At 35.0% G+C, this 20,245-nt stretch overlaps 1 protein-coding gene across 1 annotated transcript; it reads left to right on the top strand.

The window, feature by feature from the left end:
• The first annotated feature begins 95 nt into the window (after window positions 1-95).
• Window positions 96-19,388, top strand: LOC128221200 (isoleucine--tRNA ligase, mitochondrial-like). The gene is made up of 23 exons (XM_052929681.1): window positions 96-362; window positions 3,940-4,062; window positions 5,220-5,373; window positions 6,185-6,333; window positions 6,658-6,707; window positions 7,278-7,381; window positions 7,961-8,045; window positions 8,278-8,393; window positions 8,579-8,745; window positions 9,271-9,364; window positions 9,946-10,091; window positions 10,588-10,748; window positions 11,426-11,528; window positions 12,389-12,479; window positions 13,139-13,247; window positions 13,398-13,500; window positions 13,956-14,081; window positions 14,267-14,395; window positions 15,754-15,860; window positions 16,352-16,506; window positions 16,860-17,047; window positions 17,445-17,589; window positions 18,192-19,388. Exons 1-23 carry the CDS (start codon window positions 117-119, stop codon window positions 18,335-18,337), a joined length of 2,997 nt encoding a protein of 998 aa, XP_052785641.1. The 5' UTR covers window positions 96-116; the 3' UTR covers window positions 18,338-19,388.
• The last annotated feature ends 857 nt before the right edge of the window (window positions 19,389-20,245 follow it).

The raw sequence follows: 20,245 nt of genomic DNA, 5'->3' as shown, positions 1-20,245 counted from the left end.
GTTGACAACAATAAATATGGAAATCATTGGCTGCCACATAGCATAATGGACGTTCGAAGTACAGCATTCGATAAATAATTATAGCATGCCCAAGATGTCTGCGCCCACTCCAAATCATGAATTTTGACAAGATACCATATTTTAATATGAAAATAGGTCTCAGTATGTTTTCAGCACTTGCGTTTGATTTTATTCATCCGTCTGCTCGTAATATTTATATGTTGCACGGACGCAGACTCTTTACAGGAAAGTCTGGTGCAGGGAAAAAATCTAAAAAGTACACAAGGACGCTGAATTTGCCCAAAACTCAGTTCCCAATATCATTGAAGGATGCATCAACGAGAGAAAAAGAACTCCAATCGGTCTGTGAATAAGTTTTGCCAATCAATAAATTGAGTTAGTTTTTGAACTGCCATTGGATGTCATTGTCTCTGCAAGGAAATATACATCAATAGGAGCAACCACAGGGGCAGAGATGGTTGTTATGACACACCCAAATGACCACACACCCTCATGTTTTTTGAAACTGCTTTTTTATAATATTTGCTTTAAAATTGTTAGTTATAACTTGCTACAGTTCCCCCACCATTATTATTAAACCTGGGATTTTTTTATTTATTTATTTTTCATGGGGGTGGGGTGGTCATAGGGTGTGTCTAGTCTAAAATAATAGACGTGTTATACAGGATTCTTCCAATCCCTAACGTCTAAACGGGAATGTGCAAAAAACGGGGGTGTTTTGAAAATATTGAAATTGTTTTAAGTGAAGTATTTTATGGTTGAAATTGATCATTAAGAGTTATATTCATATTTTACCATGTAAGTGAAATGTAATTTTGCACTAAACAAGCATTTAATGCATTAAAACAAGTTGTTTACCTTTCCAATAAAACGAAAGTTGACTGACACAGAAAACAATTATGCGAAGGGGAACAACTCGATACAATCGTAATAACTCGGCCTCCTCCAAAGCTTCGAGATAGACCTCGTTATACAATCGTAACAACTCGGCCATGGCCGAAATGTTCCGAGCGATTTAAAACTGTGCCCTGAAGCCTTGCAGGTGCCCTTCATGTATATATCGTTATGTTTTGACAGAATGAAATGAAAAAAAAGCCGTCAAACTCATAATTATAAGTTGGATATTTATTTTTTGTGTACGGAACTAATATAAAATAACATTATCTGGTAATATTTCTTGTTTTTATGATATTTTATAGACTCTATATGCTTTAACCCGGAATCCTGATCGGAACAACTACCCACTTTTGATACTAAACAATTTGTACGTGAAGGATTTGCCATATCAAAAATCTAAAAAAAAATCCGCCAACGTACAATTATTTGGACTAATGGGTGTGTCATAATAACACACCTGCCTCTGTGGGAGAAACAATATAGAGATAAATTACTATTAACATATAGATCTGTGATTGAATAGATAGATAGATTGAATATATAGATAGATAGATAAATAATAGCAATTCTCTTGTGATTTACAATCAAACATATTTAGATAAAAACTTCATATCTTCAGTCAAAATGTCTCCATTTTTGTAAAAATTTCTTTAACTAGATTAACCCCATTTTTTGACTAAATTAAGATATTGAGCAGTTTAAGTAACTTGTGAAGATGTTGCTTTGACAAAACTGGGGACACATTTATAATTACCAACATCATTATCAGCTTATATGTGATATGCCCAGTTGACCTACATGTGTTTGAAACGGGAGCAAGACAAATCGGCCCCTTACCAAATCGGCCTACTACCAAATCGGCCCCTAAGACGTTTCGGCCCTGCCATTTCGTCCCCTTAATTAAAATGACTCGAGACGTTTCGGCCCCTTAGTGATTTTCAATAGAGACATTTCGGCCCCTTAATTTTATTTTATTTTTTTATCTTGAGTATAAAGAAAAACATTGTAGGTCGACTTATAAATGTCAATGAGATCTGTTAATAAGTTGTAAATAAAATCTTTAAATTTAAAAATAGACAGATATGCATGAAAAACATTGATATGACTGATATAAAAATATAATAAAAAAACTAAATAACTATTAACCCTGATTTTTAATATAAAATGTTAGAAAATCTAAGAAATTTTATTTGTTATAACTGTTAATTATTAATTGATCATTAAAGACTTCAAAGAAAATTTGTCTTTTAACCATGCGTTCTTTTTTGCAAGGCAAACTGTTAGTGTTGTGGGTGTGAAAAAGACATTCAAAGACGTGTGAATGAATAATTGTCTTTAATTTGTTAATGTTATTTAGAGTTGATTGAAGAAGATTTGAGTAATATAAACAACGTAAGTATATATATTAAATCGTTTCTAAAAGTGGGTACCATTTGTTTTAAACGTGTTGCGTTTTTTAAAAATGCCTTTTACATTTTAACCATTAATTTGTTATCTATGTGGTATACTTTGCTCCAGAATAATTATTAATTATTATTTTTGACAATTAGTGTTTTATCTAAACATAATTAGGAAATAATGTTTGTTTTATAGATATGAATTGCAAACAAGATACAACTTGATAGTTCAAATGCATTTTAAAAAGAGTAAAACAATATATACGTAATAAAAAAAGTGAAATAATATTCTGTTTGAGGTGCGAAGAGATAAGTGGTATTAATCTTTAAGTGTGAGAATTAGCGGTTGGGAAAGTCGGAACAAACCTTGTAGACGTATTTATAAGCTTGTAAACACAAAGTGTCACAATTTCAACGCCTGATACCTCTGTGGAATGTGACAATTCGCCATAAGACCGTCTGTCTAAAATCACCGTTTAAGCCAGTATGGTTTTGCATACGTATTCGATATAAGATTAATAATAGTTTTTTTTTCCATCCTTATATATACCTGATTTGAATATAAATAACTGAATTTCATAAAATTTATAACTTATATCGAGAGCGTTACAGGGACATCAACGCCAGGATCATGGATGAGTGGGACTCATACGATTCGCATAAGGTCACCTGCGAGGAGTTCCTGAAAAATGTTGGTGCCATCTACGGCGGGCGATAGGTGTTTGGTCAAGACTGATGTTAGACAATGGACATGTCATTATACATAATATTAGCAACATAGTTATGTATAATATATAAAGATTATTTAAAAAAAAATGAAGTTTAAACATTTCTTCTTCAACTCTATTTCGTCTTATAAAAATATCTCGTGAATAAATCTTTACATGTTTTCAAGTGTACAGATATTTTCTTTAAATCTATTTTTATCTATATCTTTGTATGCATGTATATAGCTTTGTCTCTTAAAATAAAAAAATGAAATTACATGTTTTTTACTTATATTTAGAAATAAAATAAAAATATGTTTTCAAGTGTACAGATATTTTCTTTAAATCTAATTTTTATCTATACCTTTGTATGCATGTATAAAGCTTTATCTATTAAAAAGAATAAAATGAAATTACATGTTTTTTACTTAAACAATAAATTTAGATATAAAAAATAAAATAAAAATAAGGGCCGAAACGTCTCGGTAATCAGGGGCCGAAACGTCTACGGGATGGGGCCGATTTGGTAAGGGGCCGAAAAGGTAACCGTTTGAGCTAGGGGCCGATTTGGTAAGGGGCCGATTTGTCTGGTAGCCTTTGAAACAAACAAACTAAATATCATCATCATCATCATCATCATCATCATCATCATCATCATATTTATCATATTCATCATCAACTCCATCATCATCATCATCATCATCATCATTATCATCATCATCATCATCATCATCATCATATTCATCATCATATTCATCATCAACTCCATCATCATCAATTGTTGTATTTTAACAGCTTATGAGAGAACAGCATGATACATTTTTTTACAATTTATCCATTTGGGCATCTGATTTGACATTATGCAATCCCACACAATCAATAATGTTATTACCTTTGTTTCTCAATCTTCCTTTTAGCTGTGTAGATTTGGAAGTTTGTATGAATGGCAGAGACACCATAACAGAGGTCCTGAGTTTATCTTGCATGATGGGCCTCCATATGCCAATGGCAAACCCCATGTTGGCCATGCTCTTAACAAGGTGAGCATGTCTTTAATATTTTCTTATTACAGTAACATGTATATCAATGTTTGTGTATAACTTTTTGTGTATTTAAAGAAAAAACATTTGAAAAACATTCAGTTTTATTTTTGAACCTCACTTTGAACAATATATATTATATAACAAAAATATTGTGTTGATTTATTTGCATTTAACTGTTGCATTGAAGTGTTTTACTTGTCATCATATACATATGACAATAAATGTTAAAATGCATTTAAAATCCCCAGAAAATACTGATAAGTTTGCATTTGTTGTGAAGTGTAATTATTGATTACACTATTAAGTTATTTTCAAGTGCCATTAATGATGTTTCAGAGTTGTTAACAGTAAATTTACCATGGACATGATAATGGAACAGCTATAATAAAATAAGATATTGATAGTTGCATTTATTTTTTGGGGGGAAATAATTTTACTGATTTTGCTTTTGGGAAAATTACTGTTATAAGTTCCAAAGTTGGGAAAATAAGAAAATGGTTATTTTTTTTATAAAGTTTGGATATACTTTTTCCTAATACCTGGCCCCTAGTCATCACAGATGTGAACTTTCAATGATTTTTGCTGAAGTGGTTTGTAGTGAACTTGACATAGCTTTTACAATTGTGGTTCTGTGTATGTGCGTGCGTAAGTGTGTACATCCTTTATCTTTGCCATGCATGATTGGATTTAAAATAAAAATGCCATTAAGGTTCAATATGATGAGGGGGTGTGTCATGCACAAGACCCAGATCTGTACATTAAAGGGCAAGGTCACACTTAGTTGAAATGAGTACTGTTGATAGGACTTTACCTCGTCCAGGCCAGAGTACCAAGCATTACAAAATTGCCAATAAATTTGACATGAATGTTTATGATGATGAAGTACCCAAAAGGATGATTTGGCGATGGGGGTGGTTGAATTCGACGATTTTTTGCCTAAGTTTGCTATATATATGTATACCACTTTTTATCTGTACACATATCGCATGCTTTTTTTTTTTAGCTTTTTTTTTTATCAAAAACAAAAGAGTTTAACATAATAGTGCATCAAGTGTAATCTATATTGTACCCCTTGAATGTATTATTAAACAGAAATGAAGGAAACACTCTCCAATATGGTACAATTTGATATTCAAGCATTGTTGTTTCTTCAGGTCCTGAAGGACATTGTCAACCGTTACCATGTGATGCGGGGCCACAGAGTTCACTATGTCCCTGGCTGGGACTGCCATGGTCTGCCCATTGAGCTCAAAGCTCTACAGGGGAAGGCTCACCTTAAACTCACCCCCTTACAGATCAGAGATGAAGGTAAATAAAGTGTCCGGATGTTTTTATGTGTTAAAATAGGCCCTATTGTGGCCATAATCAGGTCTTTTTTAAGACATCACATTCGTCAGAAATTTCCAACCCATTCTCCTATGGCAAAATTTCGTAAAAATCATGAAGAATTCCAAATTTTGACATGTAACAATTCCTAGAAATTTCATTTCCAATTCAATTAAATTAGCAATAATTTTCCCTGATATAAAGCTTCTTCATAAAGTACCTAGAACAATACTAAAAATAAACTTTATCAGTCAAAATTGATGTTTGTTATACATGTGTATATATTGATTTTGAATAAGAGTGGCACTTTAATACATGGTATAGTGAAAAGATGCCTGTACTGATATCATTGCCCATCAGGGCACACTGTACCCTCCATTACTCTTCAGTTTAGTTTATACTTAATTTCTTTAAGCTTAATTGTTATCAAACGTTAAAGAAGATAAGAAACCATCAATATATCTTTTTTGGGACGTCATGAGAACCTCTTTGGTGAGATTTGAACACCTTTACGGCTAGTCGCTAAACCACTCTCATGTCCATAATAACAGTCTTACGAAAATTTCCTCCACATGTCAAATCTCTAATTACTTGTCCTCACATTCCTGAAAAACTTGTTGCAACTATTATTAATGCTCAGGTGACATAATGTTTGACGGACATCTTTTGGTCAGAAAGTTTAAGCAAATGGTTTTAATATACTCACTTTTTCTTGTATAAGTACTTTTTAACACAAAAATATTCATTTACTATCATGCAGCTTTAATCATGTGTATATATTCTGAAATTTCAGCACAGAAGTTTGCTGAGAGTGCTATTGAAGTGCAGATGGAAGGATTCAAGCGTTGGGGCGTAATGGCTGATTGGGATAAACCTTACTTCACTTTCAACCCACAATACGAGGCAGCACAGATTGACATATTTTCAAGACTACATGAGAAAGTACTTATCTTGATTTTGTTCAGTGTTAGAATTTAGATTTACCTTTAATTTAAATAGATCTTTGATGTTTTCAATGAAGATGACTTCGCTTTGATGTTTAAAAAAAATAAAGTGGCCGCATGTGTTCCAGAAAATAAACCCAATATTGGTGCCATTTTTCAGATTTTTAGTGCATGTGGTGTTTGTAGTCTAAGGAAAGATGTTTAGTTATCAAATTGATCAGATTCTTAATTAGGATTGTTACTCAGTCAAACAACTCAAAGATCTGAAGCTTTTCATATGATGTATTACTAATAAATTGTTGATTATTTGGTACCATTTCAGGGTTATATTTATCAAGATGTAATGCCAGTTTATTGGTCACCATCCTCTAGGTATGTCAGTGTGTTAAGTATAGATCTTAAAGATTCCTGAAGCCCCATTTCATTAAAGGTAATTAGTCGTAACTTCATAAATCTTATATCTGTAGGAACATCCAAGATGGCAACTTGGTGGGGGTTTTCATTTCCTCAACGATGTTTTCTTTACTAGTGTCCAAGTATAGCTCTTATAAATATATAAAAAAAATAACCAAAATATGACACTTTGATATCATAATTGCACTCTTTGACTAAATTCTTTAATGAAACAGGCTAATGTAACATATAAAAAAGCTGCAGTAGTTTGTTGTGAGTCACACAAAAAAACAATTTATATGAAATATATCTAGATACTGGTCATTTGATGTTTTTGCCAATAAATTAAACAAAGGCTTGATTAATATTTACGATCAAAGACTTGATTAATATTTACGATCATAAGTTATGATTTGCTTAAAACTATCCTCATCAATTAAATGCATGAATTCAACTCAGAAAGTAAAGCTGCCACAAGTCTAGGCAGGTATTGATGTTCATCAATGAAAGCAGATTACTGCAGTTTACTGATGCTCCGGCATATTTCAGAACTGCGCTAGCCGAGTCAGAGTTGGAATACAATGAGAAACATGTTAGCACATCTGTGTATGTTCGCCTGCCTCTAGTCAGAAAACCTCCATTGCTTAGTACAGGTTAGTACCAATAACTAACTTTGATCAATACTGATTTAACCTTGTAACAATTTTACGTTGATATAGTTCTAGCGAAAACTGAAATTGAAACAGGTCTGCCTTTTCAGTACAACAGTTTATGACTGCAGTCAAGACAGCTTGGCAGCTATTGACACTATTGGGTTATTGAAGAATATTCAGTTGTAACATTTGAATTCATTGGAAAAAGAGTTGTCTCCCCTGCTTCATGCATATTCATTGAAACGAGATTTTCTCAGTGCATCTTCCATGACATACATGAAGTATAAAGAATGTAAACCGGTGCCGACGCTGCCCAAATTCTAAAAGCTTTATAAATATGTTAACACAAAATGTTGGAAAAGGTACCATCTACATAACAAAATTTGGTCATAACTGAGGTTATTGAACATTTTTTGATATACCGTACAAGATGTAGACATGTTGAGGAGTGAGGAAACAATTCATATTCTAACAATGATATAAGGTCACTGACCAATAGCATACTGGTCGGCCATTTTGCATGAATGCATGTAAACAAAAAACATGTGTTTATTTGAATAATCATTTTTGTTTGAATAGATAATAATGTGTATGCTGTCATATGGACTACAACGCCATGGACCTTACCAGCTAACCAGGCTCTAGCTTATGGAGAAAACATAAAGTAAGTTGTTGTTACACACATCATTTTGGTTTCATTCTTGTGATATACTTTGTGCCTCATAACAATCAACATTGAATCATTTATTTAAAAGATTGAAGTTATTAAAATGACTGCGTTTTGAAAACTAGAAGATTTATGAACAATTTTATTTAGATGTATACCTTTAGTTGCTTTAACACCAAGTTTTGAAATAATTTTGCTCTTTTTCATCAGTTTTACACACATATTTCAGCTATGTTTTACTTAAAGAGACTGGTACATCAGATGTGTACATTTGTGAAGACAGCTTTGCTGAAAAACTAGCAACCATTACTGGAAAGGATCTTAAATTGATTGAAAAAGTACAAGGTGAGATGCTGTTGCTTAAAATCAATATGTTTTTGTTCATTGAACCAACCTTCTTTCTTTGATAAGATAATTGTTACTTTTGATATTAGGTGAAGGTCAAAAGGAAATTGTACTGATACTTGCATATGTCTCTTTGCTTCAAAACTGCTCAGGTTTATTCTCATACTCAGTTTGTTCCCATTCAGGAAGTGACCTGGAAGGTGCCACCTACATGCACCCATTGACCAATGAGGAGCTGCCTTTTCTGCCAGGAGGTCATGTGACTGCAAATAAAGGCACAGGATTAGTCCATACAGCCCCATCACATGGCCATGATGACTTCCACCTGGCTAAACAGCATGATATAGATGTTGTAAGTTGTAATCAATCAGTTATAGCACAACCGTGGTCTAGTGGTAAGACACTTAACTGTCAACCCAGGACCTGCACCTTACCACTAAAAATACTAACCATCGGCAGAATTTGATGTAAAACCTGGCTCCATGTGAAAGTATTATACACTTATGTACACCAAAGAACAAGAGTAGCTTAAACCAGGGTTAAATTCTGTCTGTCTGTCATATACTACAACCTAACAAGATTAATACTCTCAAGGGCATCATAAAGTAACGTACATCCCCCACCATCAATCAGAGACCAGTAAGGTTTTTGCTAATATTGTCATCCTTTCAGTATGGTCTTAACTGTTATGGTGACATGGTTTCAATAGATGTCCACCTCTCACCAAAGATTATGGTTCAAAAAATTAAGTTGGAACTGCATGGTTTCAGAGAAGTTTTCAGAGGTCAAAACACCTATTAACACCTCTGCTATATGGAGTAAATAATCCCTGTCTGAGATGAATGATTGTTGTATAAAAGCCTCTATTCTCATTCAGCGTGTGCTGGTGGATGACAACAGTTGCTATACAGAGTCTGCTGGTTCCAAGCTGGAAGGGAAGCCAGTGCAGGGGGAGGCAACTGAGAACACAGGTATGTCATTGATTGGTTGGATACCGTCTGGTATTATGGTATTATGTAACTTGACCTATCACCTTTTGACCTCAACTGTTTCGTCTGGTTCCCAGCTTGCAGGGAAGCCAGTCAGGGTGTACAACTGCAAAGTGGTATTAAGCATAATTGCACCCAAAAGGGTATTTAGTTAAGAAATGTTTTGTTGTCAAAGGACAACATTCAATAACCAGCATGTGTATAAGTGAAAAGCGTTGTAATTTATCCACATGATAGTTATACCGCAGTTGAGCTCCGCCTTCTTGTTATCATTCAGATATGGGAGTTAATGAATTATAGACAACAACCAAGGAAACCTTATCAAACATGGTGCAAGCAGTAATATTAGTTTGTTAATATGAAGTAACAAAGACAAGTTCTTTTTTCAATAATTTGAAATGTTAATATATTGTATTAGCTGCAAGACTGTTTTCAGTTTAATTTATTAAATCATGTTATTAACAATTTGTATCTTTCAAAAAGTTAATGTTACAAAATGTGAAACATTCCGTATATCAGGTTTGGATGATTTCTTGTCCATTTATCTCTTCTTGTCATTTTAGTGTTGGAGTGCCTTGGGAGAAGCCTGCTTCATAGAGAGCCTTTCACTCATAGTTACCCTTACGACTGGCGAACAAAACTACCTGTGATCATCCGCACCAGTCGGCAGTGGTTCATAGACACACGGGCACTTCATGACAAAGCCCTGGTTTGTTTAGATAAATGTTTTGTGACTGAATCGTGCATGTTCATGAAGACACCTGATTCAAATTAATTCTGATATTTTGATCTTTAAGTTCTCAATGATGTAAAATCAGTACAGTTCGTTTTTGTCTTATTTTTTGCTGAAAATCTGCATGTGATATGATGAAACTGAAATACATAAAAACTTGAGAGAGTTTTAACTTCATAAAAAAGAATGCTTTTACTGTGCATTTTCTGCTCTTTTGTGTGTTTTATGCTGTTTTTTGGGGCTAATGAGCTGTTTAGATTTAACTTAGTTTTATGAGTAAATAATGAGTGTTGTGGTTGGACTGTAACATAAGTTACCCAATAGATTAAATGGAATTACTGAGGGATGTCTAAGGATGGGGATATTGGATATGTTCCATGATGTCCACAAGGTTTTAAAATTTGATGATGATAATGGAAAACAGAAACAAGTTTAAAAAATGACTCATCATTTTCTGTTTTTGTCTCCACAGAAGTGTTTGAAGTCAGTGAAGGTAGTTCCCTCCCACCTGGAGGCACGGATGGAGTCTATGCTGGGGGCCCGTACATACTGGTGCATCTCCAGACAGCGTGTTTGGGGTGTGCCTATCCCTGTATTCTATAACAGACACACGCATGAACCTCTAGTGGATAGGTGGGTGTAAAAGATTTTTAGTCTAATTTTGGGATGCAGGTGTACATTTTTATGACATCATCAGTCAATCTAAGGTCTTCGGCCTCAGTGAGAGTATAAGGTAGTCGTGTTAGGTGGTTGGTGATAGTGCACAGACATAATGTCACTCTGATTCTTAAACATGTGTCTGTGTATAGCAATGTCAAATGGGACCCCTTTGAACCTTCCTCCAAAAAGACGGTTAATATTTCTGAATGGTGTGGCAAGGGATTGAACCTGCAACCCTCTGATGGACGGTCAATTGTCTTCAACGGATCTGGTTTGTATGGATGTTATGGTATTTAATAATGGTTTCTGTTTTGACCAAAGACATGTTAATAAATCAGTGTTCACTACCTTGGGTGGACAGTCAAATGCCTTACAATTAGACCACGGATCGCCAAGGGGTTAGAATGTATTGATGTAATGGTATTAAAGTATAGTACTACTTTAACCAAAGACACCTGTAAATAATCAATGTTCACTACCCTGGGGTGTTTTACCATTAGACAATGGATTGCTAAGGGGGTAGTATCACTAGTATGTATTGATGTTATGTTTATAAAGTATGGTTCTGCTTTTACCACAGACAAGAATGTTTAAAGGTCCTTTTATATGAAATCATACCGTCTATACATACACTTTGTTTTACTTTCCAGAGCCATAATATCCCATATCGGTGAGCTGATAGCAAAACAAGGGTCTGGTATTTGGTGGTCTCTGCCTCATGAAGAACTCTTACCACAGTCGCTTCTTGACCAGGTATGCTCATACTATGTTTACTGTACAATTTAATTTGCATTATATTAAGTGAAGTTCAACTTGATAAGATTTAAAATTCATAACATGACATTCATAACTGAATTGCTATCTATTGTTCAACAAACGATTGTGGGAAAAAGCATTTTTCCTTCACAGCTCTTGTCATTTTTAGCTTGTCTGTTCCAGAAAACAGTTGAGTTAAAGTCATTTCATTGGTGTGGTTGACATCCAAAATTAATTTATGAATACATACAGGGTACACACAATGACTACATGTGCAGAAAGTCCCATTAGTCTGTCTTAAATATTTTATGATATGGTTATGCTCCTTGACTGACTGCAAAAGCAAATGATAGTTTGCTTACATTTTGTTGCTCTCATTATTATTTCCACCAAAGGGTCAAATATTTGGCAGTGACCCAATACAATTTTTATTGATTTCTGATTACTTATATGTTATTAAAATGACTGAAAAACCATTGTAATTAAAGTTTTTCCGATTTGTTTTCTTTATTTCAACTGAATTGGGGTGTGAAAAGACCTATTTTGCAATCAATTTTTAAGACTAAAAAGCTTGTTTGTACTTTTTTCTTCTGGTAATATGTATACATATACTTTCTCTAAACATCAAACACTTTCAAATGATACTAAAATACTATGGCATCTCTAGGCATCCAAATAATTGTACATCAGACACCTTAATGTAACTCTCAGGAGTCCTACATGTGTGTTTAACTTGTAGGGAGGCCATGGCGAGTGTGGCAACTTTGAGAGATTCTTGCATGTGTGTTTAACTTGCAGGGAGGCCATGGCGAGTGTGGCAACTTTGAGAGAGTATTACATGAGTGTTTCACTTGTAGGGAGGCCATGGCAAGTGTGGCGACTTTGAGAAAGGTGGGGACATCCTCGATATCTGGTTTGACAGCGGATCCTCGTGGGCAGCTGTTCTTGGTAGGTGATATCTGTTGTTTGGGTCCATGAATGATATATCAACTGGTGTCATGCATAGCAACTAATATAATTATACATGTACAACTGACTATAAACAGAGTAGAGACAGTCTCCATAATTGGTTTGACAATTGATCTTCATTAGCGACTGCACTCAGTATGTGATCATTGTTTTGATACGCTGTTTATTTGTTTAGTGAATAAACATGAACATCAACATCTAGAATGTAGAACATAGTATGAGCCGGACAGAGACAACCTCAATATCTGGTTTATTTATTTCAGCCTATGGCTAACAGGCAGTTGTAAACATGGTTGGTACTGACTGGTTTGTGGGCTGGTTCCAGTCTTTTCTTCTATATCTGAACAGGGCACCACACAGGTTAATGTCAACTATTTATTCCAGCCCCTGGCCAGCAGATGTATACATTGATGATTGAGGGAACTGACTGGTTTGTGGGCTGGTTCCAGTCATCATTTGCTTTTAACTAGAGTGATGAGGGCACCACACAGGTTAATGTCAACTTTTTATTCCAGGCTCTAGCTAGCACGCAGATGAATACATTGAGGGAACCGACCAGTTTGGGGGCTTGTTCCAGTCTTCAATCTTTTTTAACTGAACAGAGTATCATACAGGTTAATGTCAACTATTTATTCCAGCCCGTGGCCAGCAGGCAGATGTATACATGGAGGGGACCGACCAGTTTGGTGGCTGGTTCCAGTCTTCTCTCCTTACATCTGTTGCTTTACATGACCGAGCACCATACAAGTGAGTTCGTACATGTATGCATTTTTTTTCTGTCTCAGTACAAAATCACACTCTTGACATTGTCATTTAGCAGTCCCTGGTGCAGAGATTTTTCTTGCAACACCTTCTTTTTCTGGATGCTAACATATGTAACCTCCCCTTTTTCCACAGGAGTCTGGTTGTCCATGGGTTTACAATGGATGAGGAGGGGAGAAAGATGTCCAAGTCACTCGGAAATGTAATTGACCCAGACAAAGTCATACATGGGGGAAAGGTAGTGTATTTAACAGATTGTTTTTATTTAAATTTAGTTATTGTATCTTTAATGTGGTTTTATATAGAGCAAATCTCTCAATTCAAATTTTCAGAATTAAAGATTTCCTGGTATTGTGCAAAACTATTTTGCTTAAGTTAAAAGAAACATGTAAGAGATTCAAATGCAATTTGGTGCATATGTTGTCGAGACAATACGCACATTTATTGGAAGGCGCATAGCTGTGACTTTAATAATGATTGAGTCATGCTCATGTTTGCCTGAAGAAACAAGAACACATGAGATTGGCCTATGCTCCGCAGCTCTTGAAAGCCTTTTGTATGAAATTCATTTGATTTTAATGAACAACATGATTTTTTCAGAAAAATAAGGCGAATATTTTTTTTTTAAGTAATGTTGAACACATGCAAATGCATATAAGTAGTTAAATCTAATTTAAGTGTAATTTACAACAGGACCAAAAGAAAGAGCCAGGGTATGGGGCGGATGTTTTGCGCTGGTGGGCGGCAATCTCGAACCTACAGAGTATCAGTAACATTGGCTCCACCACGCTGGATAACATACGAGAGGAACTGTACGGGGTAAATTCACATGTTCCTGTGTGTAATTTGAAATAAGCTAAATATATTTAACCGGGAACCAGTTGTAAGTCAATGGCTTAGTCCATCAATAAAGAATTGATATGACTCTTGTAAATGGCCCAAATGACCTATCTGTATATGATGTTTTGTCAATTGCCCTACATTTGGTCATGTGTATTTTGTAGTTACGGGGAACATTGAGGTTTCTACTGGGAAATGTAAGCTGTCGGAATGATGGACCCGTGGTAGAGTATGGGTCTCTCTGGCCCCAGGACAAGCTCCTTCTATACAGACTTTACCAGTATGCCAGCAAGGTATTTGGGGTGGTATGCATTGTAGATAAGAAATTTAAATGTAAGAAAGATATTTGGAATTGTGAAATATTCAAAACCCTTTCAGGTTTTTCTTTTGAATTGTCAACTACAGACAGAACAGACCTACAAAATGCCAAACAAATACATATAGCCCGGAATTTCCATAACTGGGTTTTCCCATGGCGGTTCAAATAAATGGTGAATTTCGAGCTATTGAAATTCATGTTACAGACCAATGACTCCATTGTTTCCGAAGTAACGTGTGTATATTAAAACGGTATAATTTTGTTTGTACCGGAGGATTAGCTTGGGAAAACCAGAATATTTATAATTCCGGGCTTAAAGGGACTGTGTCACAGATTGGCACCAAAAAAAGTTTTTTTCTGTAACAAATCTCAGGACAATTATCTAATAGAATGTGTTACGCTTTGATATCATAATTGTAAAAAAAGTACCAAAATGTAAAAAAAAAAAAATTGTGTCAGAGACCGGGTTCGAACCCGCGTCGCCAAAATTGAAGACCAGTGTCTTACTCACTGCGCTACAAAGGCTTATTCTAATTGGGTGACATAATTAAGCTATACACCTGCCTCGGTAATATCACGTGATAACACTGACTAGCCAATCACGCATAAGGAATGAATTCTACCTGGTAGACATACCCAGTAATCTTTTTTAATTGAAAAATACGAAATAACTGCTAAACTATGTGGTACTTCAGTTAGTAAGTTTCAATGCATTGTACACATCGATGCCAAGTTTGTCAGTTTTCGACAATTTTCTTTTTTTTTCGCTATTTAATCATACGTGAGACAGCCCCTTTATACTATTGCCAGTTATCAATAAACTTTTCTTTATTGCACTGGTGATTATGATACCAAGGCCAACTGAAAGTTCATGTCCATGTATTCCTTTGGTATGCAGTTCTAAAAAAAGATTTGCCTGAAAAATCACAGATATTTATTAGGCTGGACGATAAGGCCCTACCGAATTTAATCTATGTTAAGCATCAGGGTCCAATTTAAAAACATATTTACCTGGCTGGAAAAAACCAGAGTGTCATAGAAAATACAAATCTTATTCCCATTACCAGAAATGCCCTTTGTAGTAGATTCTATCAATGTGAATCATAAAGAAAGCATCATAATTAGTTTACATATGCAGGTCAATGTAACTTTCCCTGCATATAAAATCCTTCTTTACTCAAATTATTTTTAATAACATAGTTCTAGAAAATCTACTTGAGTTATTTAGATTTTGGTTTATTTTATTTTATAAGTTAGTAAAACTAAATATAGAATCAATTTGGCCTGGCCTATCTGTGTTTTATGCATAAACAGCATGTTTGGCTTTAACAGGTGGATGGCTTCTATGAGAACTATGAGTACTCCAAACTGCTGCAGACCACTGTACAGTTTTGTACAAATGAAGTGTCCAAGTTCTACTCCACACTAGTCAAAGACAGGTATATTTTTATTTTTTCAAGTATTCTTAACATGGGTAGTCCAAATAGGAGAACAGTTTACAGTTATTTCAAGGTTTTTTGGGTAACAGTCAAAACTGTTGTTTAAGGTGGAGGGGATTACATCTGAACTGTTGCCCGTGAATGATAACAAGTCTTTGACTGTTACCAAAATGACAATGAAAATATCTGATCATTATTTTAATTAAACTAAGTGTTAGAAACATTTAAAAATGTTATTGACACGCAGTCTAAATCTAAAATTTGGAAATTTCCATGATGTCATAGCGCGAGAGGGGAACAGTTCACGCTGATGACCAGCAAATAGTTCCGATCCAAGACAAATTGATAGCTTTCATGTAAAACAGCAAAAAATAACAGATTTGTACTTATATAACAAATCGGTTTATAAAAACCATTTCTTAGGAAACAAAATCCATGTGCTGATATAGGTGAATTACATTACTGTAATACCACTCTTTTCATGTACACAGGTGTTACTGTGATACCACCGACAGTGCAGGGAGACTTTCCAGCTTAACCGCTCAGTGGCACGTGCTGCATGTGATTACTCGTTGTCTAGCCCCTGTGTTACCCCACCTTGCTGAGGACCTTTATCACAATTTCCCTCCTGCAAGGCACAAACAGGGTATGGTACTCTAATGCTTATACCTCAGACAAACAAAGTGTAAGACGGTATATTAAGATTCACCCTCTGGTTGGTTACTCGGTCTGTTGCAATTTTTCTTGTCCTGAGCATCACTTGAAATCTACGTGTTGAAATTCAGATAAACATCATACAATGGTAAAGCACAATGAGTGGAAGTAAAGTTTACATGGACCATAACCCTGTTTCAGAATTACATAGTTATTGCCCTTTGTTACTTATCTTGTCCAGAACACTACTCAATATGTGATATGAACCATGTTTCTATAAGACAACTAAAATTACGGGGGCTTTTCTCAACATGTGTATATACATGTAAATGCTTGTATATTTAGACGTATGGAGCATCTTCCAGACCAGGTGGCTAAATTTACCCACAGAGTGGAACAACCCGGACATTGAGCACATAATGCAGCCTGCTCTAGACATCCGGGACCATCTACATGATATCATCAATGACGAGCCATCAGTGGAGTTTGATGTGTTTATCTACACCAGCCAATTGCTCCATTCCCAACTCAGTGTAAGGCAATGATAACTGCATTCAGTTGTCTGTTTTTCGAGAAGAAGAAATCTAGGTATTGTCTTAGCCTTCATGTTGTGGTTGCCTTTGGCGAACTATCATTAAGCATATTTTGCAAGGGTCATTACTCTGGTTAAAATAATTGTTTACATGCATTTGATCTGGAGCATCCTTGTCTGGTTAGAATACTTGTTAGTAAGCACTGATATCCGTTTGCTTCATCCTTGTCTGCTTAAAGAATAATTGTTAATAAGCATTAACATCCATTTGCTGCATCCTTGTCTGGCTAGAAAAATTGTTTATATAGCATTTGCATTCATTTACCGCATCCTTGTTATATAGGTTATGATTGGTAATGTTTTCATCTTTATATTAAATACAGTTTTTACACCTGCAGGAGTTTCAGCAGGAGAAGACGTCTAGCTTCTCCCCTCTATGTGAACTCCTACAAACTGCTAGCACCGCGCTGACGGACGAGCCTCTAAATGTGATACCAGACAATATTCAACTTGTCAACGGCATCTGTAATGTCCATATGAAAGGTATTTTCCTTACCTTGGTCACTTATTAGAATGGTTATTAATTAACGAATCACCTTCCAAACAAAAGAAACTGAAACTAAATATTGCATTCATAATCTTTGATTCTTGTTATAAAAATATTTAGAGTTTAATGTAGCTTTTTTTATTTTCTAACGCCTGTTACTCAAAGGAATATGTGAAGTTATTGTCTTAGCCCTTAAGTCATTGCTGTTAGCATCTGTGTTTTCAGCATGAACTACACATTTAACTAGGACACTACACATCTTTTTAGCATAACTCTGTCTCAAACCTTAGTTGAAATATGCTCCCATATCGACTGAAAATAAATGTAGTGGTCAAAATTAGCACAAGCCTTCAAGGCCTGTACTGGTAAAGTGCTTTCCAGGCTTGCTCAAAACTCTCGATTTAATAAAGTGGAGCTTGTTGAAATTTGTTGATGGCTAGCACTAGTTTGAGGTTTTTGGCCTGTTCATCCGACATTCCAATATAATTGCCTGTAAATGCGCTCAGGCATTGGTATCTGATTGCAATGCTCTTCAATGATTGCAATGCTCTTATTTCTTTATCCTTACCCATATCATAAAAATATAATATGTTTACAGATGGGTACCTGTGTCCGGAGAAGTATGTGATCATCCTGAATGACACAGATAGGTACGTGTGTGAGCGATGTCGGAGATTTACTGCTGAGAAAGCGGGTACTCTGTGTGGACGATGTCTCAATGTTCTATCCACAGGATGGGACTGATTTAGAGTGGCTACTATTAATGGTTATGTTGAAGATTTACCTCAAAGAAAGCAGCAAATCCATGTGGATTATTTCTTCCTATTCACAAGATGGGATGGATTTTGTCAGAATAACAAGTTTACTTATAAGCATCTTTTTATTTTCATATATATATTTTTTATACATGTGGACTTTAAATAGATCTTCACTTTGCATTTATTTTAACAAATTTCCCGATTAGTGAAAACGTGTTTTTGTTTTTGAATTTTAATAAAGTTTATTATTGAATACGTATGCAATTGAATGCATTTTGCGTTTAATTTCACTTGTTAATAAACTGAAGTTGTGAAAAATCAAAAGCTGTGAAATTGAATGGTGCTACAGCATTTTTTTCATCTTGTGGTCTGTGAATGCTACACTGGTTTAGTGAAGGAGGCAGACTTAAGATGGCAAGACATCAGTTCTTCTCTCCCCCCCTGTGCAATATTCACATAGCTGCTCTATGTTCTGACCATTGATGAATTTAAAAAAGAAAAGCGTAAGTTTCATGTATAATAATCGTTAGCATTATCAAGAGCAGGATAATATAATCAGATATGTATAATTGATATGACATTTAATTGAGGTATGGCAAGACTTGTGGCCTCGAATGGTGCTGTTTTTATTTTTTAGCTTTTCTTTGTTGTTTTTAGCGAGTTGAAGTATTAGTCTGCGTTAGTTGTGTTATTTGTCATTTCCTTATTGTCATCGGCAACAGTATTTTCCCGTTGGCTGTAACTTGAAAATTGTTTAAGATATTGAAAAGAAACTCTGTAAACCTGTAGGCGTATATGAAGCAAGTCCCATTACTCTGACTAAAATATTTGCTGAGTTATGCCTCAAAGGGCTTGGACAAATTGACGAGCATTGGCATTTGCTCCTAAGGCTTTTGGCTTAATTTCTTTTATACCTTGTCACTGCCATGATTCTTGTGCTTAATTTAACATTTTTGTTAATGGATTTTGTTTACATTTGTGTTAAATGCAATATAATTATGTTACTTTTTGAAGTGTTTTTTCAATAAAGTTAGATTATTTTACCATTTCATCTTTGTTTATTTTCATGTATACCCAAATCAAATATGTGTAGTAAGGAATCTTCTTTGCACATTATTTTGTTATGGCAATGAAGCATATGTTACAAATGGAAGCTTCAGTTGAGATGGCTGAGTGGTTAGTGTCAGACTCTGGATCAGTAGGTTCTTGGTTGATTCCCCTCTTTAAGCTTCATCGCTCTTTTAGTACTGGTCATCACCCAGGCTAAAATTTCTTGAACAATCTCTTTTAGTACTGGTCATCACCCAGGCTAAAATTTCTTGAACAATCTCTTTTAGTACTGGTCATCACCCAAGCTAAAATTTCTTGAACAATCTCTTTTAGTACTGGTCATCACCCAGGCTCAAATTTCTTGAACAACCTCTTTTAATCCTGGTCATCACCCAGGCTCAAATTTCTTGAACAACCTCTTTTAGTACTGGTCATCACCCAGGCTCAAATTTCTTGAACAACCTCTTTTAATCCTGGTCATCACCCAGGCTCAAATTTCTTGAACAACCTCTTTTAGTACTGGTCATCACCCAGGCTCAAATTTCTTGAACAATCTCTTTTAGTACTGGTCATCACCCAGGCTCAAATTTCTTGAACAATCTCATTTAGTACTGGTCATCACCCAGGCTCAAATTTCTTGAACAATCTCTTTTAGTACTGGTCATCACCCAGGCTCAAATTTCTTGAACAATCTCAAGTCTAGAACAGGATCAAGCTAAGCACACCAGTTCTGTTTTGGTACAATTTAGGTATTATTCTCAGAAATATTTTTGAGACTTTCAAAGAAATTTACAGTATTTCCTAGATAATCATAATGAACTATTTTTGGTTTTCATTTCATACA

Source organism: Mya arenaria, chromosome 16, assembly GCF_026914265.1.
Source record: "Mya arenaria isolate MELC-2E11 chromosome 16, ASM2691426v1".
Taxonomy (NCBI): Eukaryota; Metazoa; Mollusca; class Bivalvia; order Myida; family Myidae; genus Mya; species Mya arenaria.
Note: the sequence above shows the minus strand (reverse complement) of the source record. Positions and strands in the feature narration are given on the sequence as shown.